This window comes from Thyridium curvatum (genome assembly GCF_004353045.1).
Source record: "Thyridium curvatum strain D216 chromosome Unknown NODE_8_length_716436_cov_74.480370, whole genome shotgun sequence".
In the NCBI taxonomy this organism is placed as follows: Eukaryota; Fungi; Ascomycota; class Sordariomycetes; order Thyridiales; family Thyridiaceae; genus Thyridium; species Thyridium curvatum.
In genome coordinates, this window is record NW_022156763.1 from 608,999 (window position 1) to 632,344 (window position 23,346).

At 51.5% G+C, this 23,346-nt stretch overlaps 7 protein-coding genes across 7 annotated transcripts; 2 read left to right on the plus strand and 5 right to left on the minus strand.

Moving 5' to 3' along the window:
* Positions 1-229: 229 nt before the first annotated feature.
* On the plus strand, positions 230-1,787 carry E0L32_002148 (uncharacterized protein; the record flags this gene model as incomplete). Its single annotated transcript, XM_031136306.1, has 2 exons — positions 230-463; positions 540-1,787. 2 exons carry the CDS (start codon positions 230-232, stop codon positions 1,785-1,787), a joined length of 1,482 nt encoding a protein of 493 aa, XP_030989256.1.
* A 306-nt stretch (positions 1,788-2,093) lies between these two features.
* Positions 2,094-3,161, minus strand: E0L32_002149 (uncharacterized protein; the record flags this gene model as incomplete). Its single annotated transcript, XM_031136307.1, has 1 exon — positions 2,094-3,161. One exon carries the CDS (start codon positions 3,159-3,161, stop codon positions 2,094-2,096), a length of 1,068 nt encoding a protein of 355 aa, XP_030989257.1.
* Positions 3,162-4,196: 1,035 nt separating this feature from the next.
* E0L32_002150 (uncharacterized protein) lies at positions 4,197-4,448 on the minus strand (the record flags this gene model as incomplete). Its single annotated transcript, XM_031136308.1, has 1 exon — positions 4,197-4,448. One exon carries the CDS (start codon positions 4,446-4,448, stop codon positions 4,197-4,199), a length of 252 nt encoding a protein of 83 aa, XP_030989258.1.
* A 2,234-nt stretch (positions 4,449-6,682) lies between these two features.
* E0L32_002151 (uncharacterized protein) lies at positions 6,683-11,789 on the minus strand (the record flags this gene model as incomplete). Its single annotated transcript, XM_031136310.1, has 6 exons — positions 6,683-7,287; positions 7,340-7,981; positions 8,036-9,787; positions 9,859-9,877; positions 10,409-11,256; positions 11,321-11,789. 6 exons carry the CDS (start codon positions 11,787-11,789, stop codon positions 6,683-6,685), a joined length of 4,335 nt encoding a protein of 1,444 aa, XP_030989259.1.
* A 702-nt stretch (positions 11,790-12,491) lies between these two features.
* On the minus strand, positions 12,492-13,957 carry E0L32_002152 (uncharacterized protein; the record flags this gene model as incomplete). The annotated part of the gene is made up of 3 exons (XM_031136311.1): positions 12,492-12,549; positions 12,693-13,606; positions 13,661-13,957. The coding sequence occupies 3 exons, from the start codon at positions 13,955-13,957 to the stop codon at positions 12,492-12,494; spliced, it is 1,269 nt and encodes a 422-aa protein (XP_030989260.1).
* Positions 13,958-14,797: 840 nt separating this feature from the next.
* Positions 14,798-17,131, minus strand: E0L32_002153 (uncharacterized protein; the record flags this gene model as incomplete). Its single annotated transcript, XM_031136312.1, has 5 exons — positions 14,798-15,184; positions 15,255-15,352; positions 15,410-15,898; positions 15,961-16,753; positions 16,817-17,131. 5 exons carry the CDS (start codon positions 17,129-17,131, stop codon positions 14,798-14,800), a joined length of 2,082 nt encoding a protein of 693 aa, XP_030989261.1.
* Positions 17,132-18,857: 1,726 nt separating this feature from the next.
* E0L32_002154 (uncharacterized protein) lies at positions 18,858-19,842 on the plus strand (the record flags this gene model as incomplete). The annotated part of the gene is made up of 2 exons (XM_031136313.1): positions 18,858-19,143; positions 19,388-19,842. The coding sequence occupies 2 exons, from the start codon at positions 18,858-18,860 to the stop codon at positions 19,840-19,842; spliced, it is 741 nt and encodes a 246-aa protein (XP_030989262.1).
* Positions 19,843-23,346: the final 3,504 nt, after the last annotated feature.

Genomic DNA, 23,346 nt, shown 5'->3' on the forward strand with positions numbered 1-23,346 from the left:
CCTTGCCAGGCTAAGAGTTTATCACATGTACTTGTACGAGCTCACTAAGGCTTTGGTAAAACCCTCGCTGCGTTGGGTCTTAGTTGGCTGTCAATAACCCGGATGCTGCTCGCTCCACTCCCTCGCATTTGGCCTCGGGTACCAGTCTGGTCACCCCAATTACGAATTTCCGACTCTGGCATGCTGGATGTTTCTTCACCTCCTGTTTTTCCAAATGCCCGCATTCTAAATGGCCATGCAGATCAAGAAGTTGCTGGGCCTCAAGAGCGAGGTGCCGGTCGTGCCTACGGACCAGGTCATCCCTCTCCATTGGTTCGAGGATGGCTTCATGTGGAAGACGGTCATCGTCTACACCCTCCTTGCCTTTGACGAAGCACTAGATCCAGAGACGCTGCGCGACTCGTTGACGAGGCTGATCCAGCGTGATGGCTACAAGAAACTTGGAGCTCGCATCAGGAAAAACGTACGTTCTCCCAACACTTGGTTGCACTTTGTTGCACTGTCTTGGTCTGACTCTTTCAACTGACGTTTGATTTTAGGCCCAAGGCGGAGTGGAGTACCATGTGCCGGCCGAGTTCACCGCTGACCGTCCGGCACTGGCCTTCACGCACGTCCACCACGACATGCTGATGTCGGACCACCCCGTGGCCTCCAAGATCCCCAAACCGACGGGGCTGTCCGGCCCCACCGTCGTCGGCGACCCGGAAGAGCTTTCGGAGCTCTCACGCGCCGGCAACGCGGCTCTCTCGCTCGACGCCTGGCTCACGACGGACCGGCCGACGCTGGGCCTGCACGTCACCACCTTCCGCGACGCCACCACCGTGTCGCTGTGCTGGCCGCACCTGGCCTTCGACGCCATGGGCAAGAAGGCGATCCTCGAGGGCTGGATGCTCGCGCTGCAGGGCCGCGAGGACGAGATCCCGACGCCGATAGGCTACGACACCGACCCGCTGGCCGAGCTCGGCAAGCACGCCAAGGAGAAGCACCTGCTGGCGGACCGGCGCGTGGGCAATGTCGGCATGGCGGGCTACGTCGCGCGCAACGTCGTGGGCCTGCTGGGCCCCAAGGAGATCCGCATGGTCTGCATCCCCGCCGCCTTCTGGCAGAAGATGGTCGCCGACGTGCGCGCCGAGCTGGCCGGCCTCGGCGCCGCGGCCGGCGAGGAGCCGCCCTTCGTCACCGAGGGCGACGTCCTGGTCGCGTGGTGGACGCGCGTCTGCTGCTCCCACATGGGCGAGTCGTCGACGGCGCTCGTCGCCGCGCAGAACGCCATGTCCCTGCGCCGCGTGCTGGCCGACGACCTGCTCAGCCCGGCCGACCGGCCCTTCATCTCCATGGCCCTGACCTTCCCGACCGTGCTGCTCCCCGCGGGCGAGATCCTGACCAAGCCGCTGAGCTGGCTCGCGCTGCAGTTCCGCAACGCGATCAAGGAGCAGGGCGCGCGGGAGCAGGTCGAGGCGTACGCGGCGCTGCAGCGCGAGTTCAACGCGTCGATGCGCACGCCCGTCTTCTTTGGCGACAGTGGCATGTACAACCTGTTCTACTCCAACTGGCAGCGTGCGGGCCTGTTCGACTTTGACTTCAGGCTGGCGGCCAAGACGCCGACGGAGAAGCCGCTGCGCGCGTCGTACATCCATTGTGTGCAGGACCCAGCGTTCCCCGAGGGGTGGCCCATCAGTGGGAAGGATGAGAAGGGGAACTACTGGATCTCCGGGTTCAGACAGAAGGGTCTTTGGGCGAAAGTGGAGGCGGAGTTGAAGGCCCAGTCGAACGGGAAGGCGGCTTAGGCTGTGGCTCTGACTGATGACCATTGACCAGACATTGGAACGGGCCTGGTCAAATGGTCATCTTGTGTGAGTTGTGACATGAATCTGCAACTTTACTTCATTCAGCGATATCATTCAGCGATACTAGCGTGCATCTGTAGGACCATTCCCCAGCGTTAATTTTAATAGAGCAGCGATACTGCAATTGTGATCATACAGGTGGATTCTTCAATCTGTGTAAGACAACTCCCAAGCCTATCTCATGCGTAACGTAGACCCCGATTCATGCAGCCGATCCATACCGGCTTGCTTTGATCCCACCTTCACCTAGATCACGATGTTTCCCTTCATCACAACGACCGCAGTTCCGCCCAGCATGACCTGCTCGATGATATCATCCCCATCGCTGTCCCAGCCCAACTTGACCTCGACGTCGATCACGCTCTCCCGTCCCATCTCGACACCCTGGGTGATCTGGTACTTGGTCGATCCGCCAGATTTGCCACCCTCGCCGGCCTTCAGCATAGTCAGGTAGCACGCCAGTGCAGAGGCCGCACTGCCCGTCGCGGGATCCTCGATAACCTCCTCCACCATGCGGGCGCGAATCGGCACGATGCCGTCCTTCTCCTCGCCGGGGACGTAGTAGTACCTACCGACGAATCCCTGGCCCCAGTCACCCTCGTCGAGTAGACCCGACGACACCAGCTGCGTGGTCGCGGGACGCACCTTGGCCAGCTGGTCCAGTGTCTCGAGCTCGACCAGGAGAAAAGCCATACCCTGGACAATGGAAACAAGGGGCGCGAAGCGCTCCGCGGTACGGATGTTAGCATCCGCGGAGAGCCACTGCGGCTCGGGCTGCAAGTCTCCCACCGTGCCGGCGTGGACGTGGACATCATGGGGGATCTCGGCGTTGACGGCGCCGACCTCGCTCAGAGCCTGCGGCTCAATGGGGATCTCGCCAGCCTTGGTGCGCAGGGCGCGGATGTGGCCCAGCCTGCGCTCGCGGAGGAGGAGATACGCGCTGCCGATGGTGGGGTGGCCGGCGAAGGGGATCTCGGCGTCGGTGACGAAGATGTCGATGTCGATGGTGTCGGTCTCGGTGGTGTCGGGCTCGTGCAGGAAGACCGTCTCGGAGAGGTTGAACTCGCGCGCGATGCGCTGCTTCATGGCCTGTGTCAGGGCATGCTTGCCCATCGAGGCCGGCACGGAGACGACGGCGAGGGGATTGCCGAGGTAGCGTGTGCTGGTGAAGACGTCGAGGGTCGTGAAGGGCAGAGTGGTGATGCCGGGGCCGCGGATCTTGATTGAGGTAGCGACCGGGGACGACGACGGCCTCGGCGAGGGCGAGAGCGATGCTCTGCCTCGGATGGGCAGCTTTGCGGGTGTGGAAGCCATTTTTCTGCGCACTAGGAATGAGTGAAAGTGAGGTTGTCGTGAGCTTCCTGCTGGCGGTGGTGGTGTTTCTTGTGGCTCTCGCTTTCAGCTGTTCAGCTCGGCGGGGTTGTTAGTTTGCCTCGCTGACATAATATACGCTTGGCAGGCGGACGAACCTTGGGCATATCTCAGTGTGACTGCTTCCTAAATGCTTCTTTTTGTTTTGGTGAAAAGGATATCAATCGTGCAGTGAGTTTGAAGACGAGCTGTCTGTTGTTTTTGTGGCTCAAAAAAGGCGAAGAACCCTGGTGGGTCCTGTTTTCGCTGTTGAATGTGTCTCAAGATCCGTTCACATCCCCAGTCATCGATCCTGGCTAATAAATCAGCGGTCCGGTGATTCGATGCCTGCTTTTGTTTGCTTTACTAGTCAATCAGCCTTTTGACGTGGTTGTGAAGCGTTCATTGATCTCATTCTGAAGAGGATGGAATCCTGGAGCGTGGGTATCATCCACAGATGTCTCAGATCTCTCTTACCGCCCTATTGGGAGATACTCTGGGGTTCGGTAGGCATATATTGTCTTGAATGAGGCATCAATTTCACCTTCGGTCTATTATTGTTCTTGCTAGAGTTATCGCCACGTTATCCGGAAGAGCAATAATCATCAACGGATGAAGCCCAGAAAATATAAAGGCTTATTAGATGAGGAGCCACATCGATGCTAACAACTCATATCCTTCAAGGGCTCTGGAGCTCGCAAGGGTTATCCCACTGTCTAAAATAGACAGGTTGTATGAAAAAGGCATTCCTTGAGATGCCTTTGCTGAAGAGTGATTATGTGTCCCCCTCGAATCAGCAGCTCCAACGACAATCCATTTGCCGATCCTGCCAAGGAGTAATTATCGTCAGCACAGAGTAGCAGGTGGTATCATCCCCGAACCTCGCAAACTTACTGGAATAGGGTAGGAACCATCGCTTCCAAAGATGTCATCCAAGGGGTGATCGTGCGTATCCCAACCTCCAACCTGGCAGTGCGGAAGCTTGGAAGTATCTCTATCTCATGTCGACCAAGTCGTTGCTGGATCTGCTGTGACGCGAATGTCAAAAGGCAGCCCCGCAGGAAGCTTTTCCTGGCGCTTCTTCTTCGCCTCCCCGTCCAAGAACTCGAATTTCACATCGTACCGCAACGGATTCTTGGGCACAGTGAGAGGCGTTCGGTAAGGCTTCCAATCCTTGGTGTCAAGCTCGTGGAGGAGCGCACCGCCCCCATCATAGACTGTAATCTTTGCAGCGAAGACAGGACCATCCATTCTGACGCCGGCATATTCGTGAATGTGCGCGTTGCAAGTCCCAGTGGCATAGGGTGGCGGTTTGGTGCAACTCAGTGGCAACAAGGCCGGCCACGTGGATGGTCGATACGGACGTGCAAACCTTCACATTACCGGCCAAATCCGTCGTGGTGAAATGCAGGGCCGGCCCGTCTGTGCGAGTCGGAGTAGGCTCTGGAGTGACGGTCTTCCACTCGGGCCCGGGCGAGGTGCTGGGGCACTGATGGCCATCGCTCAGCGCGAACGGGGAGACTGTTATGCCTTGCGAGCAGGTGCACTGATAGAGTTTCTTATCTGGATGGTTGTCCGGCAAACAGAAGGGCTCGGCGTCCGTCCCGGATGTTGTGGCAGGTGGAGCTGGAAGTGTCGTCGAAGGATGAGACGTACTCGCTGTCGATGTTGGCCCATTGTGGCTCGTTGTTGCAGGTGAAGCTGGTGATGGTGTCGTTGCCGGAAGGGTAGTTCTAACTTGTGTGGATGTTGATACTTGCGTGCTGGTACTTGTAGCTGTGGTTGGGCTGCTGCTTGTTCTATTTGATCCAGGGGCGGACTTGGCAGGGCACACGTCGCGTCGCTGGTTTGAGCCTCCTATTTGAGAACCTAGAAATATCTGGCCCGGAAGTGGTTTCCATGCCTTCTCGCTGCTGGAGCCGTCCCCATTTGACATCGTCTTCCCCTCGAACCACACCCGATACCTGGCCTGGCCTTGGCAATCCGGAGCTGGCTGATATTGCACAAGCAGCTTTCCATTCGAGACCTTGTAGTCAGGATCACCTCTTGGGTACGCTGGAGGGGGAACGTAAGGAGAGTATTTGACCTGGCGGACTGGGATACCATAAGTCGACCCGAATATCTTCCTCAACTCGCCGCCCTTATACCTCTGTCAAGAGTCCTAGCCACAAGCCATATCTCACCAACTTCTCTTCGAGCCGATTCTGCACTAATCCCAGCGAATTTATTCTAATTTAAGCAACCGCCCTCACAGGGTGGGTTGTGTCGATTTGAACAGGCAAAAGCAACTCGGGAACGGCAGGGCTCCAGCGGCAGTGCACATGTATTGGGCAAATTGGCCAAACTCACAGCAGAAATACACCCCCAACTGTGAATCCTGCATGTCTGTTGGGTTTCGACTCGACGCCCTGTTGGAGATGGGCGGAACAGTCCATTGGCGGAGGAGGAACCAACAGCGCGCGCGCGGGATTCAGCCCGCCCCCAATGCCACCGCCATCGAAGGGACACGGATCCTTCGGGGAGAGCCACTGCCCTGAAGGCTCTAGAGCTATAGGGGGCTACTGCCCTGATACCGCTACTGGGCGGCTGGTGGATCTATTTGTAGAGAGTCTCGAGAGTCTCTCGAGTGGTGGGGAGAGGTATCACGCTATCAGGGGAGGGCCAAACGGGGGTTGCGGCCGAATAGCCTCCCGGCTGACCTGGGGCGGTCGGGGCAAGGGGGCCATTTGTAGGCCGTAGCCCGCAGGATACCTAGGTAGGCCTACCTTAGTCATCTCCACTACAACACAACCTGGAACCAAGAAATCCCTCCAGCTACCACTGCTCCTTCGTCGGAATGGATATGGGCATGTTCATTGATGGGCTCAACTGTTAACACAAGTACTTCGCTAACCGTCGAATGCATCGTTTTGACTAGTCAAATAGTACCCGAGCAAGGATATACATTGCTGGAATCGAGGTGCGAGTTGGTCTCTCTCTCGGAGGAACTTTCGCCAACCATTCTGACCACAGCTTGTTTTTAGTATTGGCCAGTTCTTCTGTCAGTGCAGTCAGTGCCTCCTCCCCTCAGGTCATCCAGTTCTCCGCGCGCTCATCTCGTTCAGCGTTCGCTGTTGCTTCCATCTGGCCGTCGCTGCGGTGCCGGTGCAATATCCCAATCGACTCTACTCATGTGCGGGCTTGTCAGCGTCACGCAAGGTCAAGCGCAGGGCTTGCATGCCACTGTCATAAACTGCTGACCAAAGACACCTCGCCATACAACCCGGAAGGCCGCGGCTTCTGTCTCTCGTTCGTTTATCGCTGTTTCACCATGGCATGTTCATCGCTGGATGGGCAGACAAGCAAGCGCAAGCTCCCAGAGTTGCTAGAGGCGCCTGACGACCTCGAACCACACGATGAACAGTCCGCGGGTTCTCTCGAGGCGCAACGCACCTTACGCACCAACCAAACACTGAAAGAGAACCAGCAACGCCACATCGCCGATATCAATCGGCACGATGTAACGAGATGTCAAAAATGATCAAATCTCTCCCGCCCAGGACGCGTTTCTCCCATGTCTTGAGAACTGCGGGGTTGCTGTGCAGAAAAGTCTCAATCTCCCGGCACAGTATTGCCCATTCCTGCTCGTCACGGTTGTCTTGAGGCCATAGTCGTTCTGCCTCCCGAACGTGATATGGCCAATGTGTAAGCTCGTATCGCAGGTTCGGTTTTATAGTGTCGTTGCTAGAATTGACGGTCTTGAGGTAGGGGTTCAGACGAGCAGACCACGCAGACCTAGCGACAGAGGCAGCGAAAGAGGTAGCGACAGAGGTCACTGATTCCCAGTCGTCATTATCTTTATCACCAACCTGAGCATGCTCTGGTGAGTGATCGTCCTCGCTATTAGTCGGTGGCTGGTTTTCAACTGAGGGCGCGCCATTTGTCCCTTGTTCATTTGTAGGCCTCGAATCTTGTGGGAGGTCCTCACTTGATTTACCGGGTAGGGGGGCGGACTGCTGCAGATCATCAGGGCCCTCATCCTCCGCGGGCTCTTCAGCTTTCTCAACCGCATTTGCTTGGTCGGCCACGAACTGTCCATGAGCCTCCAATACTTTTGTCCTTAAAAATGCCCTTTGAAAGGAGGGGCAGTTGAGCTTTCTCACGCAGTAAATTGCCAAGGATAAGTGCCCCTGCTTTGGGCTTGCCTCGGTAGCAGACAAAGCACCAATGCGTTCTCGACATCTCGGGCATAGCGCCTGGGCATAGCGCCTCCCCAAGCTGGTGATACTTCGACTCATTAAGAACAAAGTCTCGGACTGAGGTGTGTTGAATGGATATGTGGTTTTCTTGGTCGAACTTTAGAAAGTTTCGACCCGCAACTTTGAGAATGTTGATCGAGTCCCTGCCTAGCTGAGCTGTATCATCAGAAGCTTGACTGTTGACGTCAACTTCCACCATGCTTTCAAGATCTTCAACAAGCTGAGTAGATGCTCTAGCGGTGACGTTAATCGAAGCAGCGATGGACTCACTGTCACCACCACCCTCTTCCTCCTCCTCATCCGTGTCCAAATCGAAGTCATACTTTTGTTCAAGTTCGTCGGCAACTGTCTCAGTGGATATGAGTCCTTCGCCACATACAACCCATCTAAGCGCGACTAGGAGCATGTGGCGAAGATCGGAATCGAGGCTGTCTAATTCCTGCCTGTATAGCCCAGCCATGCCGTCGGGAAACTGCTGCATGAGCTTCTGGAAACTCGTCATTACAGCCTTGGGTTGTCTGAGGCTCTCCACTGCAAGACCCGCATCTGTCATTGCGCATTAAGACCCATGTAAGACTATCTTGGAGCTGATTGACTTACAACGGAACATGCCATCGGCCTTCGTCGCAATAATCGAGCCGGCTATAGTCTTTTCAGACTTGCTGAAGCGCTTGATCCGCTTCAGCGAACTCAATATGTACGACTCGACGTCTTTAGCTGTGGCATCCTTGGTAAGAGTAACAGATGGGCACCTGTCCAGTTTCTCTCTTATCCTATCCTCCGGTCGGCTCGAAATCAGGATCCGAATGTCAGCGCCTGGTGCGACTGTCTGTTCAAACGCACCAAGAAGGCCTTCATTCCAGTCATTGCACTCGTCCAGCGCGTCTAACAATATGTACACTGGCCGTTCTAATACGCGAGCCAACGCGATAAGAAGTGGTTGCATAGAGTCCCCGATCTGAAAGTCTTTGACCTCTTTAGTGCGAGCCTGCTTTGCTGCCTCGACACATCTTTGCATGCGAGCTTTAAATGATTTTTCGGGCTCTTTGCTGTCCTGGGGCGGTTCTTTGCTGACATTGAGCAACTGCATAAGGAGATGTAGCATGATCCTGTGGCCCTTCTGCGTTGAGTCGTTTCCAGTCTTGCAAAAGAAGTAGAGGAAAATAGGTCTCTCGCTTCCGTCGGGGGTTCCTTGACTTTGAATCCAATCAACAATTGAGGACATGAGCACCGATTTACCGAAGCCCGCATCGCCCATGATCCATAGAAGATGATGAGGATTTCTCTCAGCGGGCGGCCAGTAGAACTGCTTGAATTTCTCGTCCTCTTGAATCCATTTGCAGGTGCCGGGATGTCGTCTCTCAAGGTTGTCCTGGAGCAACTTCTGTGGTAGCTCGAGTTCAGCCGAGGTCCCCATTTTGAGCCATCGCATTAGCTCATCCAGCTCTCTCTCGAGCTCCATCCTCACTTGTGCCTCCTTCTGCTGGCTCTGCTCGTTCTGGATGGCTCTGACTGCAGGAAAGAACTCCTCTTTTGTGGCCTGGAGAAAATCAAGGGCGGCTGTGGAATCTTGCTGTGCCTCCACCAAGATCTCCATCGCCGCTTCGCGAAAGGAGATATCTGCAATCTTGTGCAGCTCGTCGACTTTAGTCTTGGTGTCACGAAGGATATCGCGCAGCTCTTCCGAGCCGCCGAACATAACAGAGAGCGTTCGTCCTGCCCCCGCTGTTAGCCAGGTGTCCATATTCTCATTTCGGGTCTGTGGCTTACTGAAGCTAGAATGATCCAGTACCAGCTTCCTCGTTTCATAGGCAAACTTCAAAACAAGCGATAAGAGCACGGGAATCTTGTCGAGAATCTTGTCCGCCAATAGCTGCACCTCCTCCATACCGATGGGGAGCTTCTGCAGCTGGCGCTTCGCGTAAATCTCGCACACAAAGATGACGTTGGACATGGTGTCGACCGAGTCGACGAGCGAGCGGCAGGCCTCGAAGTCCTTGAGGAGGCCGGCAAAGATCATGCGAAAGGCCGACCACGCGTACGACGCCGTCTCGGGCGAGTAGCGCATCGCCTCGTCGCCGATCTTGACAAGGTACTCTAGGCGCTGCAGCACGCGGCCCAACTTAAACTCGATGAGGGTGCCAGCAAATTTCGCGCCGTAGGCGGCCGAGGCCTTCTCCTGCGCCTGCTTGAGGGACTTGATGGTGTCCTCGAGCGTCGCCTCGTCGCGAAGGGCTTCCTTGCGGGACTCGCGGGCGGAGAGAGAGGTTTCGAAGAGGACGCGCGCCTCGTGCCAGAGCTTAGAGAGAGAGAGCTTTGCTCGGCTGGGAAATGTTGCGTCGGAAGGTCCATCTTTGTGGTCATAGGTTGTAGCTGAGCATAAAAATGCCGCGACATATAGTTAGACTTGTCCGTTGCCTTACCCTCGTCGTCTTGCTCCGGCTGCGAGAGGTCAACTTATGCAAATCTCGCAACGTGCATGCGGATTTTAACTAGAGAAAGGCTTGGCGTTTAGGACGGCAGGCTTGGACACATCTCAGCGCATATGACCTAATCAACATTGACATGGGGCATCCTGTGGGCACCGAATCGAGAGTCCAGTTTGTGACTTATTCAATGCTCACATGCATTATTATAAAGCACACTTTTACTCGATTCGGGAAGGCAGTGTTTAGGGGCTGCGCACCATCGGCCCCCCACCAGCCTGGTGATGTCTGCTTAACTACGGATCGCTTCGCCTTGGAGCATTCATCTGAATCAAGGGCGTCAAATCAATCCCTGAATCACAACAGGGATGAAGGGTGAATAGAATCGGCAAGCACAAGCGCGACATGCGAATGTGTTTCTTGGTATGGGTTGCTTGGGGAAAAGCCCGGAGACCCAATCGCAATAAACGACAAGAATTAAAGCCATGAGTAGCACTTGTCGGCAATGGGAACAGTCACACTACATCAGTTAGCCACAAAGACTGACCTTATGGACCAGAAGGACTTGCCTGTAAACCGTGTTCTTCCAGAACTGGGTTGCGAAAGCAATGACACTGAACTGAAACTCGGACTCAACCCGGACACCCTGGTCACAAGTGCCACCAGGCTGCTTGACACCGCCAGTGGTAGGGTCGACCTCCTGGCTCGCCGTGAGGGTAAACTCGTTGTTGAAGCGCGGTTGGGCAGTGACACCACCACTAAGATCCAGCTTACCCCCCAGGAGCTCAAACTCGAGCTCGACAGTCAGGTCCAGGAATGGGTCGACGCTGACGGCAGCCTTCTCGGAGAGCTTCAGGCCGGCGTTGTACTTGGGCGTCCAGCCGCTGGTAGAAGTTTTCTTGGCGTCGACAAAGTCGAGGTGCACGTTGCCGTCCTCGATGGCAGCGCCGACCTCGCCGGTCACGACGACGGCGCCAGAAGCGCCGAGCGCCACTCCAATGTCAAACTCCAGCGCGGGGCCGATGTTGATGATGCCGGGGATATTGATGAGGCTATATCCGAGCTTGCCGGCCTGGTAGCTGAAGGTCTGGTTGTAGGCAGCCGATACATCCAGCTCCAGGACTAGATCCGCGGCGACTCTGGTGTCAATGTCGACGTAAAATGCGGTAAGCTTGCCCTGGAGGACCATGTACTCGACGTAACCGGACAGGGTGACGGAGGCACCAAAGTCGGCGGACTTGGCGATAGCCTTGACGTATGGTTTGTACTCGTACAGGGTCACGGGTCCGGGGAGCTTGAGGTCGCCGTTGATGGTCAGGCTCTTGTTCAGCACAACTTCACGCCTGGAGGGAACGGAGTCGATGGGAACCCCGGAGAAAGAGATGGAGGTCTTAGCTAAAGGGCGAATTAGTAGCGTGCCTCAGTACACAGAGTTCGGTCAGAGTTGGGGGAAAAGTACCCGCCGTGTTGGCAATGTCCGTCTTCTCGGCGGTGACATTGGCGATCAGACGCTGAGCATCAACAGCGACGCTCCCACCCAGGAAGAAGCCGCGCTCGAGCTCGGCATCGCAGTCACCCATGTGGTTGGTGATGAGCACGAAAGTGCCAGCGGCCCGCCACTCGGCGACAGCAGCGTCGAGACCCTCAGACGAGCTGAAAGAGATGGCAACAGACGCAGCGTCGCAGTCAACCTCCTTGACGGCGACGAGGCTCTCGAGGACCACAGTCGGGTGCGTCATGTCCAGAGTGACATTGACAAAGCTGGAATCCTGAGCGCCCCAGCCAAGAGTCACGTTCTCGGAGAGACATGGTTTGGCCGGCGTGAGAGGCACGGCTGGGACCGAGGCGGGAGCAAAGACCAGTGAGGGCGGGCCCGGGGCGATGCGGGCCGAAGCCGCCAGGGGCAGAAGTGTAAGAACGGGCTTCATCGTGATGACAGTGGTCTTGCGGTCGCTTTCTCTGCCCCGGTCTGCGGTACTGACCTCTGCTGGATGAAGAGACGGACAGGATCGGCATCCGCTGGGCTGACATCATGGGGGTTTAAGTATTCAAAGCGATCACATCGCCGCATGCCCTTGGACTATGAAAAGGAGCTTTATCGAGCGGGTCGGGTATCGCGGGCTGCCTTTACTCGGTCCACAAGTCAGACTATGGTACCGCCAAGGTAGCATCGCGGGGCGTCTCGGGGGAGAGAATTACACAGAAGTCGCATTTCCGAAGGATCGCGCCGAGAGAATGTCGCCGTCTCCATCCCGCTCCGTCTGTTCGATATCGACATGACTTCAGGGTCCTCAATGCCTGCGCCTGGGCTCCTGTATTTGCATACCAGCCGTCTGATAAGCGAGAGGGGTAGGGGCACAGATCGGGAAGTCGATCCGATCACGTTCCTGCGCTGATACTGTATGGTTCCCTTCATGAGGTTTTGGCCTTAAGGATTCTGCATCGAGCTGGGGTCTGGCTTTAAAGCATGTTTGGGAGTAGTATTTTGGGTGGAGTGCTATCCGAAAAGGTAGCTTAATCCGTGAAATTTACAGGTTTAGGTGCCATCTTGATAGGCGCGCTAGGTACGTGCCCAGATAAGTGAAGTGAACTTGCCCCTCGTGGTCGTGGACCTCGTTGATGATTGGACATCATCGTGTGTCGCGACACATGTCGCCGAGGTTGTCAGTCCTGTCACCGCTTCGCTCACTGTTATGTGTAGCAACAGTCTGCAATCTGGGATGAGATGAAAAGTACAGTAATATCCACAGAGCTTTCATCTGCCAAGACTTCAGCCAAGGCGTATGATGGGCGGCCACTGCACCATCCGGCAGTCCATCTAATCAGCCTACAACAACAACGCCATACCCTGGGCATTCTTGCTCAGACCCGCGTCCTTCAGCTGGAGGTGTTGAACCTGAGCCTTGCTCGTCACATCTACTACCGTCACCGCTGCAGGTGTCGTGCCGTTCCCAGGGCTGAGCGCGTAGACGAACTTGCCAGCCGCTTCAAGGTCGATCAGCCCCGGATCTCCGTTGGCGGCCAGGTCAATGATTGACACGATGCGTGCATCCGTCAATGACATCTCGACCAGGCGATTGAGGGCGACATCGGTGACGAACGCCGTGTTTGAAGCCGGCGAGATGGTCGACCAGCAGGTGGCTTTCTGACCCTCGATTACTCCTTTGCCTTTGGCAGTCGCAACTTCGGTCTTGGGGTCAATCGCCAGCACCACAGCGCCAAAAGATGCGTCTGTGACGAAGAGGTCGGTTGACTTGGGGATGGGCGAGGATCCGAACAGCACGACGGTGCCTTCCGGCGAGGACATGACACCCTCCCGGCTGACGGACGCCTTCGCCATGCAAGCACTCTTGCCTTGCACCGGGAACGCTCCCAAGAAGCCAGTGCTGTTCTTGCTGGGGTCGCCCTTGACTGTCACATACAATGTGTCCTGGTCATTGGAGAAGAAGACCTGCGACACCGTGTTGGTCGGTCCCACGGGTGGCGTCGTCTGCTTGAGGTCGATGGGCCGGAGATCGTCCATGGCGCCGATGCCGCAGGAGGAGAAGGAACCGCACGAGACTCCAGCCACGGCACCAGTGGACGCGACACAAACGATTTTGTGCTTCTCTGAAGCGGCAACCGTGTTGGGGAATTCGCCCTTGACGGACATGGGGTTGCCGACCATCTTGAGCTTGGTTGGGTCCGCCCTGTCGATCGCAAACATGGTGACGGTGTTCGACCCGGCATTCACGGCAAACAGGGACTGAAAGGAACATTAGCGACGATTTCCCGGGTAGTCTTTCCGAGGGCTACGTACATTGCCCGCCACGGTCAGGGCGGATTGCGATAGAAGCGCGTCCGGTCCGGCCGGCTGTTTCGTCATGCCGTCGATGGCGTTCGACCCTGCTCCTCCGGTCGGAGTGTTTGATCCGGCTGATAACATTCCGTTGCCGGCCATGGGCAGAGCGACAACACTGTTCTGCTGCTCGTTGCTGAGGATGTATATCGCCCGGCCATTGGAACGACCCGCTTCAGCTCTGGCATTTGGTCGCGCGAGTGCTGTTGGAACCAGGCCAAGAGATAGGAGGAAAGGGAAGGATCTTGTAAGATGCATTGTGCGATGAAAGTGGCCCAGTCGGTCCAATGAAAGGAGCAAAGCAGTGTGAGCGAGTGATATATCCGAATCCAAGTGAACTATGTAGCTGTCAAAATAGCATCCAGAGGAGAACTTGCTGGGAAGGAATTTGGAACCTCCCTTCTCAGGAAGAAATCTAGCTTTATACCGTCTTGTTCTCTTTTATCTACATGTTCTCTGTTATCTCACGGCGACTGCTAAGACTTTCGTTGAACATATCAATATTTCCTGTTTGGGCAATGGTGCTCAACCCTGTCTAGGGGTTCAGCTGAGCGGCTCCTCAAACGCCTAGCGAGTGTTGTGGGAATCCGTAACATGGAACTGGTCGACGCCGACCCCGCCGTTTCCACAGCGGAGGGTAATCAGAACTTCCAGAACAGGAAGTGGGTAATCAAGGAGTGGAGACAGACTCTGCGACACGACCCCGGGATCTTCGGACATGGGCATGTTAGGAGCAATTCTAAGGTCTAAGCTTTACTCATGAGGAGGGAAGGAAGAGGGTCAATGTTATTTGCGCGGAAAAGTGCTCTCACCTCGTTTACACAAGTAGTGCCCGGGCGGCTGTCAGAGCAGTTCTGTGGGTTCCAGGGATATCGATTGTCCCGAGTAACCGAGGATCCCGTGGTTGAAGGCGAACAGCCATCATTCGGTCGGTGTAGTAAAAGATTGATACTCATAGTAGCAAAATCAATTGTGCATATTCATTGTTCCCGCATTTAAGATTGATTATTTGCATTGTTACAATGCACATAGGAATACATTGAACTTACACACCACTAATTCCCTTGTTGTCTAGCTAGCCATCAAGCTAACCCCCGTTCACAGCTCCCTCTCAGCCCACGATTGAATGATACCTTCATTGCTCTCATCATACACCTTGAGCTCGACTTCCTCGCCTCTCAGGAAGGTGTTTGCCTGCGCAAACTTCCAGCGGGGCTTGGGCTTGGATGCCACGATCTTCCTCCACTCCTCGTACCTCCCCTCGACTGCAGAAAGGATCTTGTAGTACTTGGTGCAAGGCTTGACATCTGCAGTGCAACGCCAGATATGCAGGCAAGTGAGCAGTTGTCCCAAGGCTGGTTTACCGTGAGACAACAACTTGCCGCGGTCAACTCTGACGGTCAGGCTCCCAAGTGCCTCATCATGCTCGACAGTCAAGACGCCATGGCCCTCAAGAAGCAGGTGCTTCAAGATCGCGAATTGGCCCTGTGTCAGAACTCTAGTCAGCGCTAAGATAGCAAGAGGTTCGGAACTAGAGAGAATGGCTGCTACATACACTACGATGAGCCTCACCCCATGCCTGTTCGTCGATGTTGTAGAAGTCCAATGCCTGAAGTCCAGCTACACCGATGGAAATATATGTGTTGTAAATAACTGTGTTTCGTCAGCATGTTCGAGATTGCCTCAACAGTCCAGTCATGGTATACGAACTTTCGTCGGCTGTTATCGGTGTCGTGTCATCGTGTCCAAAGAGAGAAAGGAGCTCTTTGTTGTCGATGAGGTACATCGCCATGGCTTCAGCTCGGCATTCCTCTACCGCACCAGCAATCTCCCCAAATAAACGGTCCCAGGTTAGACCAGTGAGGTACCAGGTTCTCACTGGCTTGCCGGTAAGAGGATTGAGGGGAGGATTGGCCATGTCGAAGTTATAAACCCACGGATGCGTCTCACTCAGGAGTTTGCCAGTCCCGTGGCCGAACAGTTCATGAACTGCGGTTGTGATGTTTTTGACGCTGGGCATGCAATCCTTGTAGCGCCCTACCTCTTGTGGGTGGACATAATGGCAAGGGCTGGCTCTGTCGTTCTCAGCAGCAACTCGATTCGCCACTATGACATTCTTTGAGCCGCATGTCTCCCTGATGTCGTTGTATTTCGGTAGATTGATCCCATTCCAGACGATGCTTGAACATGATGCAAGTGCTAAAGGGAATGGTTAGAACATACAAATGCGGTGAAACACTATATAGAAGTCCAGCACTGACCATGCACGCTTGAAAAGTCTGGCGCTTCAAAAACTTCCTTCTCGAAAGGCCCTTTGCCATTGTTCACGCCGGGTACGGCCCAAGGTAGTAACCGGATGAAGGTGTCCGACATCTCGACGAGCTGCCTCAGACTGGAGCTCTCATTCGGGTCGGAGATGCAGACGATCCCCTCCCACTCACCTCTGACGCCGTACGGGTCTCTGTATGGCTCGACGAATCCGAACACTGATTCGATGGCAGGAGACTTGTCCGTGACCCACACCCTCTGGGCATCGCGAAATGCGTCTAGGCTTCCCGTCAGGAAGCTAGCGATGTAGTGGTCGATGACTTGTCGTTGTTTCTCGTTGCCGGCATACTCCTTTGCCCTCCCCAAAGATTGGCAAATATTTGCCATCGCTTCACGATGGTCCTCGCCGCAAACGCGGATAACCATGCCGAGCTCGTCCACATCGTCCAACAGGTCGAGGTATCCTGCAACAGCGGAAGCCTGCAAGACGTCAAAAACAGTCTGTCCCTGGTCTCCCTGCTTCTTGAGGATTCGAGTGTTCTCCGGCTTGATGGCACGTGCTTCCATGGCTTCGGAGACTAAGTCCAGCTCGTCTGGTGTGATTCGATCTCCCAGGTAGTAATTGGCCTGGGCGGTGTCGCTGGGATATCCGATGCTGGAAGGGGAGGTTGATAGCATAGGGTCAATAACACCCTTGAGCAGAGAGAGGGCTTCGGGCGAGCATGTGGCCAGCCTCTCGAGTGCATGTCGAGAGAGGTTCGTGATGATCTTCCTTCCCCCGTCGGCCTAAAGGAACTTCAATGAGTAGCTGTTCTCTTCAGAAATTCAGGTTCAATGAAAATAACATACAAAATAGTTGCCGATATTGCTCAGGAACAATGCAGCGTAGTCGAGAAATGCCGACAACTCTACTTCGGTGACTTTGCCTTCCTCCACAAAGTGATTCCAATCACCGCCACATGATTTGTGCAGTTCCATGATGAGATCGAAGATGGAGTTGGACTCTGGAGAGGTCTGGCTCATGATCACCCTGGCCCCGTGCCAGGCCGCCTTGGACAGATGATGTGCATAGAGCTGCTCACGCTCTGACAAGCGGTTGAAGACATCTTTGATGGCTAGCTGGTGCGTGAGAGCACCTTGGGGCTGGACGCACTTGCTGGCCATGTTCAAAAGTCCTGTTGAGGTCGATGCGAGAAGTGGATGGATGAGATGATATTGAAATATGAGGCCGAGATGCTGAACATTTCAGAACCCCCAAGGCAGAGCCGCAGAGATGGCGAGACATTCAAGTGCTCGATCAAGTTAAAGGCCACGTACAACATTTCATGAAAAGGCAACAGGCGTCGCTTCCCCAGGAAAGTACATGGCAAAGCATCAGATGGCAAAGAGCATCCTCCAGTTAGGTGATTTAGCAACAGTGCTGTGGCACAACTTCGTTCCGGCTTGGGAAGGACCCTACAATCAGGTAGTTACTTGCAGCCAAGGTAGCTGCAATCCGCTCAGGCTCTCAGCGCCGTCACCACCTCGCCTCACCCCACCCGCCATCAACAACTTCATTCCAGGCTGGGATGTGGTTGCATTCCGAAAGCTGTCCATGCGAGCGTGGGCTGTTCAATGACCGTTTTCCGGCACCCCAAGCTGCTGCCTCGTCGCTCGGTCGCCTCGGCACCTCAAGGCTGTCTTCACATGTCACTTTTTCTTCCCAGTGACAGCACCCAAGACGCCAGGATGGACACCAAGGAACTGTGAGTTACTGAGCCCACCCTCAGTCGGCCGTTCTTTCACGGTCTTGATAGCAAGAGGGCTAAGCCAGGACAAAGTGGAGAATTCTGTTCCAGGCATTGGCAGGCAACGACGGAGAAGTGCAAGAACTTGTTGGAGGCCAACGATCTAAAAGTGATCGAAGAGCTGGACTCTTGGGAAATTTTGCGAACGTCATTCATGGATCAAGCGAATCCTCGCGTCGCTGTGGCTGAACCTGCCTTAAGCCACCTTTGCACGTTCGTCGCCGTCTTTGAGTCGAAGCTGGGTCCCAGCCTGAGCTCAGAGTTCTTCTGGCGCTCGCTGGGAATCTTGATGTGAAACCTGTAGGCTAATGATCTATCGTTCCATGCTAAGACTCAACCCCAACTCTGGCATCCCAGGAATCCAATGCAAATGCGCAAGCAACTCGAATAATTTAACGAGAACTCAAGAGCATTGGTTACACAGCCGACTCGTTCAATACTTTTATGACCGTAGCCCAATCCTTTTCTGACCAACTGAGGGAGTTCTGTTTTTAGATGCAACTGCTTACGGATGCTGAACCTTACCTGAAAACGGTAGGCTATGTAGATGCGACCGAATTACAGCTCGATCTCGACCAGAAAGCCGATAATCTCCTGATCATCTTGTATGGCTTTCAAGCGCTGGAATTCGACTTCTTCGAAACGTGCTTCGCTGTTGGGTTGCATCTCTCAGTGCTGCGGACATTGTGGCCGCTTGCTGCGCCTCCACAGGCTGGATCGTGGGCTGCATGCAAGTGACTGTGGCCAGGCACCGACCCAGCTTTGCCAATCGCAAGAAAATTCGCCCATTAGCTCAGCTTCTGTATAGAGACGTGCACGCACGGCCATAAGTGCAGCCATCTGATCAAGTTTTGGCTCTCTGGCGTGTTCTCTTTCCGTTCATGCGAACATTGAACAGGTCGGGGCTTGTTCTCAAACTTACGATCATGGATATGAGCACCATCGCCAAATTGCCCCTCGCGGACGGCAGCTGGCTGAGCTCCCCAGGTTCATATCAGCGCTTGATCAGCCAGCTGGTTTCCTCAGATCCTCGACTCCGGCAGCGAGACCCAAAAACGGTGCGCCAAGGGTCGTCATGGCCGAACAAACATGCGAAGCTCATCATGCTGAAGCTTCAATCTGACGGAAGCTTTGACGCGCCGGCGGAATTCACGCCGCAGTCATTACAGCAGCATTTTCGGACAGCAGGGGTGTCCGGCGCTAGCAACTACAGCAGAGTCTACATCCTCGAAGGGCTTCATCCAGATTTCGTTTCCGTGCTTGGCGAGCATTTCGGCATGCATCCTTCCTTCTTCGTCGACCACGAGCGGGTGGTCGTCAATGCCGACGTCGCAGCAAAAGAAGCCGACACCCTGGTTCTGCCATCCTTGCTCAAATCAAGACAGCACTGTACGATGAAGTATTTCCAGCTGTTTGTCTTGCCACACAACGTGCGGGGCTGCTTCAAGATGTGCTGCCAAATGACGGGACGGCATATTGGGATCACCAGGGTCAAAGGCACGTTTTCCAGCGTCGGCATTCTCCGTCGGAAATGCTCCTTTTGGACGCGGCAAGCACAGCCTGGGCAGTCCTGGGAATGTAAGCACTTTTGCAGCTCCTTCGAAGCGGAAGCAATGCAACTAACGTTGAGAAGGCCTCATCATTACGGATCCACCGTTGCAAGTGGTGCGGCTCGCTCCGGATGAAAAGACAAACACAGTGGTGCCGATCGCGCTCACGCATTTCCAGGGCGGCTATCTCGACTTCATGCCGCACGAGATGCAAATGAGAACCCAGTCAGGGCCACCTCGCACATCAATGCTCGATGACATATGCTTCTACATCCGGACTTACGCCAACCTCATCAATACAGGCACCCCTGAGGGTATCTTGCTGTTTGCGAAGAAAATTGTAGCGTCGCACTACCTGCAGCATGCCCAATTCATGCGGTCGATCATCTCCACAACCCAGTTCCACATGTCCCGCAAGGCTGCTATCCGCTTGGAGCAGTTCAGCGGAGAGTTTGTAGAGGCTCAGTGGAGCGACGGGCAAGCCCTGGAGAGGCGCATGTGCGAGTACTGTGAAGACCTGGAGGGTATCATGCTGTAATGCAGAGTGCCGTTTGACCCACTGCATCTAGACTACATCAAGTCCTGGCAGGACATTATGATAGATTTCCAGTTCCTCTACAGGTGACTATACGACCTAAGGCATCATATTAAATCGCTCAACTTAGTAACAATAGGGCTGGCTGGTATAGCAGGCAATTAATAATCCTAATAGAAGTAGGCATTATTACTAAGGGAGGTGAAGAATATAAAGATATTAATCCTCTTAAGGCTAATATTTATTCTAATAGCTCTAATCTCCTCTATCTTTAGCATATCATAGCCATATAGGCTAGGTAATAACTAATTTTAGGTTTACTTTATCATCTTATATCCTCTTATTCTACTTATACTAGAGATATTTTATCTAATAAACATTAAGTTTAAACTTAGATTTTTTAATAAGGTCAGCTTAGAAAAGTAGAAGTACCTTTATTTACACTTAGAAATCTTATATTCAATTTTATAGCTATACAATCTAGCTTAGTTATACACCTTCTAAGTATTTAAAGAATATAAACCAGAAGACTATAGATCCTCTAAAAGTATAAATTATATCTATAAGAATAGCAAACTATTATAGATCATTTAAGCTTAGATAAAAGAGACTGTCTAATCATCTACTGCTAGCAGGAAAATAACAGCATATTTAGATTTACCTGCCTTATTAATTATATGTTATTCAAGCTATTTATTACTTAATTTCAGCAGTTCCTTTTATGCTTAACTAAACTAGAACTATAGGTCAGTCAATTATCTCTATAAATAGTATAAGATAATTAATAGATTATCTCTCTTTTACTTTAGATCTCTAACTTCTATGCTTCTAATAACTATTTAGCTAACTATGCCTAGTACCACCTAAAACAAGCAAACTATACTAGTAATAGAGTTAATAATAATAGATAGAGGATAGTTTAAAGGGAATAATCCTACTGCTTTACTTTCTTTAATATAGAGGCCTGATCATATTTACTGCTCTATCTTACCTATAAGCCAATGCTATCTCTTAGTTATAGAATCCCTACTATCTATAATTAAGAACTAGTTATAATACTAAAGCTTTACTTTTTAAATACATACTACATCACCCTCTTAAGTGCCAGCATCTATTTCTATTTCTTCTTCTTTCTAAAAGCTTTTAGATTAGAGCTAAAGCTTAGAGAAATCTAATTATAATATCATTCTAATATCCTCTTATAATATAAGTATCCTATTATTATATATCTTTCTCTAAACCTATTATCTATTTTATTGCTGAGGTATAGAAGCAATATTATCAGCCATCCTAGTTCTTTAGCCTGTCTATTAAGCCCTAGTCATCATTATTACTAAAGTATAAATAGCTGGTAACTATAGCTAAGATAGCTAAGGCGGCTAAGACAGCCAAGGCAATCAAGACGGCTGAGGAGTACATAGAGGCAGTTATAGTCACAGCAGTCACAACAGACCGGGTCCAGCTCAGGGTAGTTACAGCAGCAGACATAGCAGAGACAGTAGACAAGAACCAGGACAAGGCGGTCGCAGTCCAGCTCAAGGCAGTCATAGTAGACACAGCAGATAAGGACCAAGACAAGACAGTCCTCAATTCAACAGCAGAGGCTCAGCCTTCTTCAGCAGATTTAATCAGCCTAGTCATAATAGCAGTCAGCCCTAAAGCAGTAGATTCTAAGATGGTAGATTTTAAGATGGCTAGTAGGGTGATGATAGTTAGTGCCTAGAATCTAAGCTATATAAGTAAGAATGCCCAACCTCTAATAGAACATTACTCTTACTAATATAATCAGCTAGGCCACTAGAAGGCAAACCAGCACTCAACCTTTATATATAGAAGGCTAAGGATAGTATCTTTACTAAGGATAATTCTTAGGGAATAGGCAAGTTAATATTAACAGCCAGCCATCCTAAGAGATCTAGATATAGCATACTTAATAATAAGATTACCCTTTTTACCAACTATATCAAACTTATTAAGCCTCCTAAGTCTCTTACCCTCTACTGCTATAATATCTCTTATATACCTAAGGTTAAAGATAAGAAGTAGGCTTAGGTTATCAGACTTCTCCTAGAGTTAGATTAACTGGCTGATTTCATAAGTTAAATTATATTAGATTTTAGCAGTATCCTTCTATTATATGTCAAGCTAGTAAAGGATAACTAGACTATTTAGATGATATACTATACTAAGGCAGAAGATACCTCTCTTAATAATACTACTATATATAATATCACTCTTTAGTTTATTAATACCCTAAGAATATTACTACTATTAGATTATCTAAACTCTACTACCTCTCTAGTTCTATATACTAATAAGAATTAGATGCTATAAGCTCTTAATATCTTCTTAAAGTATTATATCTAGTGCTCTAGAGGTCTTATTACTATCAGCTTAAGTAAGATCTTCTCTATTAATCTAGGTAGTAGAGAGGTAAATCTAAGGGCCAGTCTTATTATTATCTATAGATTCTTCTCTAGTGTCTATATAGCTACTATATAACTACTAGTCAATATCAATATAAGCTATAGAGCTTTCTATAAGGCTAGAGACTTAAAGACTCTTATTAGCAACTACTATAAGAAGTATAACAGTCTGATAAGCCTTAATAAATTTCTTAAGAGGCTGCATCTAACTACAACCTATCTGCCTAAATATATAAATAAATAAGATAAGGTGATCCTGCTATAGCTAAAGACTATATTCAGCCTGATAACCTCTAATAATAGTTATAGAAATAAATATCCTCTAAGAGTTTAGAGACCTTATAGTCTGAAAGATATTAAGTTCTAGAAGGGTTCTAAGACCTCTAACCCGACAACAGTAACTAGTGGTGGAAAGAAGAAGAACAAGCAGCTAAAGACTGCTGCCCTATCATCTAGGCAGGATGAATATATCAGTGTTTATAAATATTTTTATAATAAGAAGTCTAGAAACATTACTTATATCAGGAACAGAACTAACTAGTATTATAGGCTATAGTATAGTAATAGATCTAGACTTACCTATTATTAATATTAGCACCTAAAAGTATCCCTTATATCTCCCTCTTAAGATTTACCAAGTCATTCTAGGCTAGCCAGTAGTAGTAAAGCTAGATCCTAAATAGATGTAAAATATAATTAAATTTACTATTTATCATCTATATCTAAATACATCCTCTATTACTAGTAATAGACTTAAGGCTATAGGGCTTATAAGTAAAAATGATCTCCTAGGTTAATTTATATTCTCTCCTACAACCAGTCTGATCATAATACTAGGATGTGTTCTATTTATATCTATATTAAAATACCTATAGAGGAAGAAGAAGAAGGTATTAGTACTAAGATATAGTTCTTAGAATCTAACTAATATCAACTTTATAGAGGCTAAGCAGCTTAATAAATGGTCCTCCCTACTAATTAAGCTAAAATCGCCCTACTTAAACAATCTAGTAAGAAGTTAATATTCTAAGTTTCTTAGTAATTTCTACTAGATAATAGAAGTAAGTAGCATAAACCTACC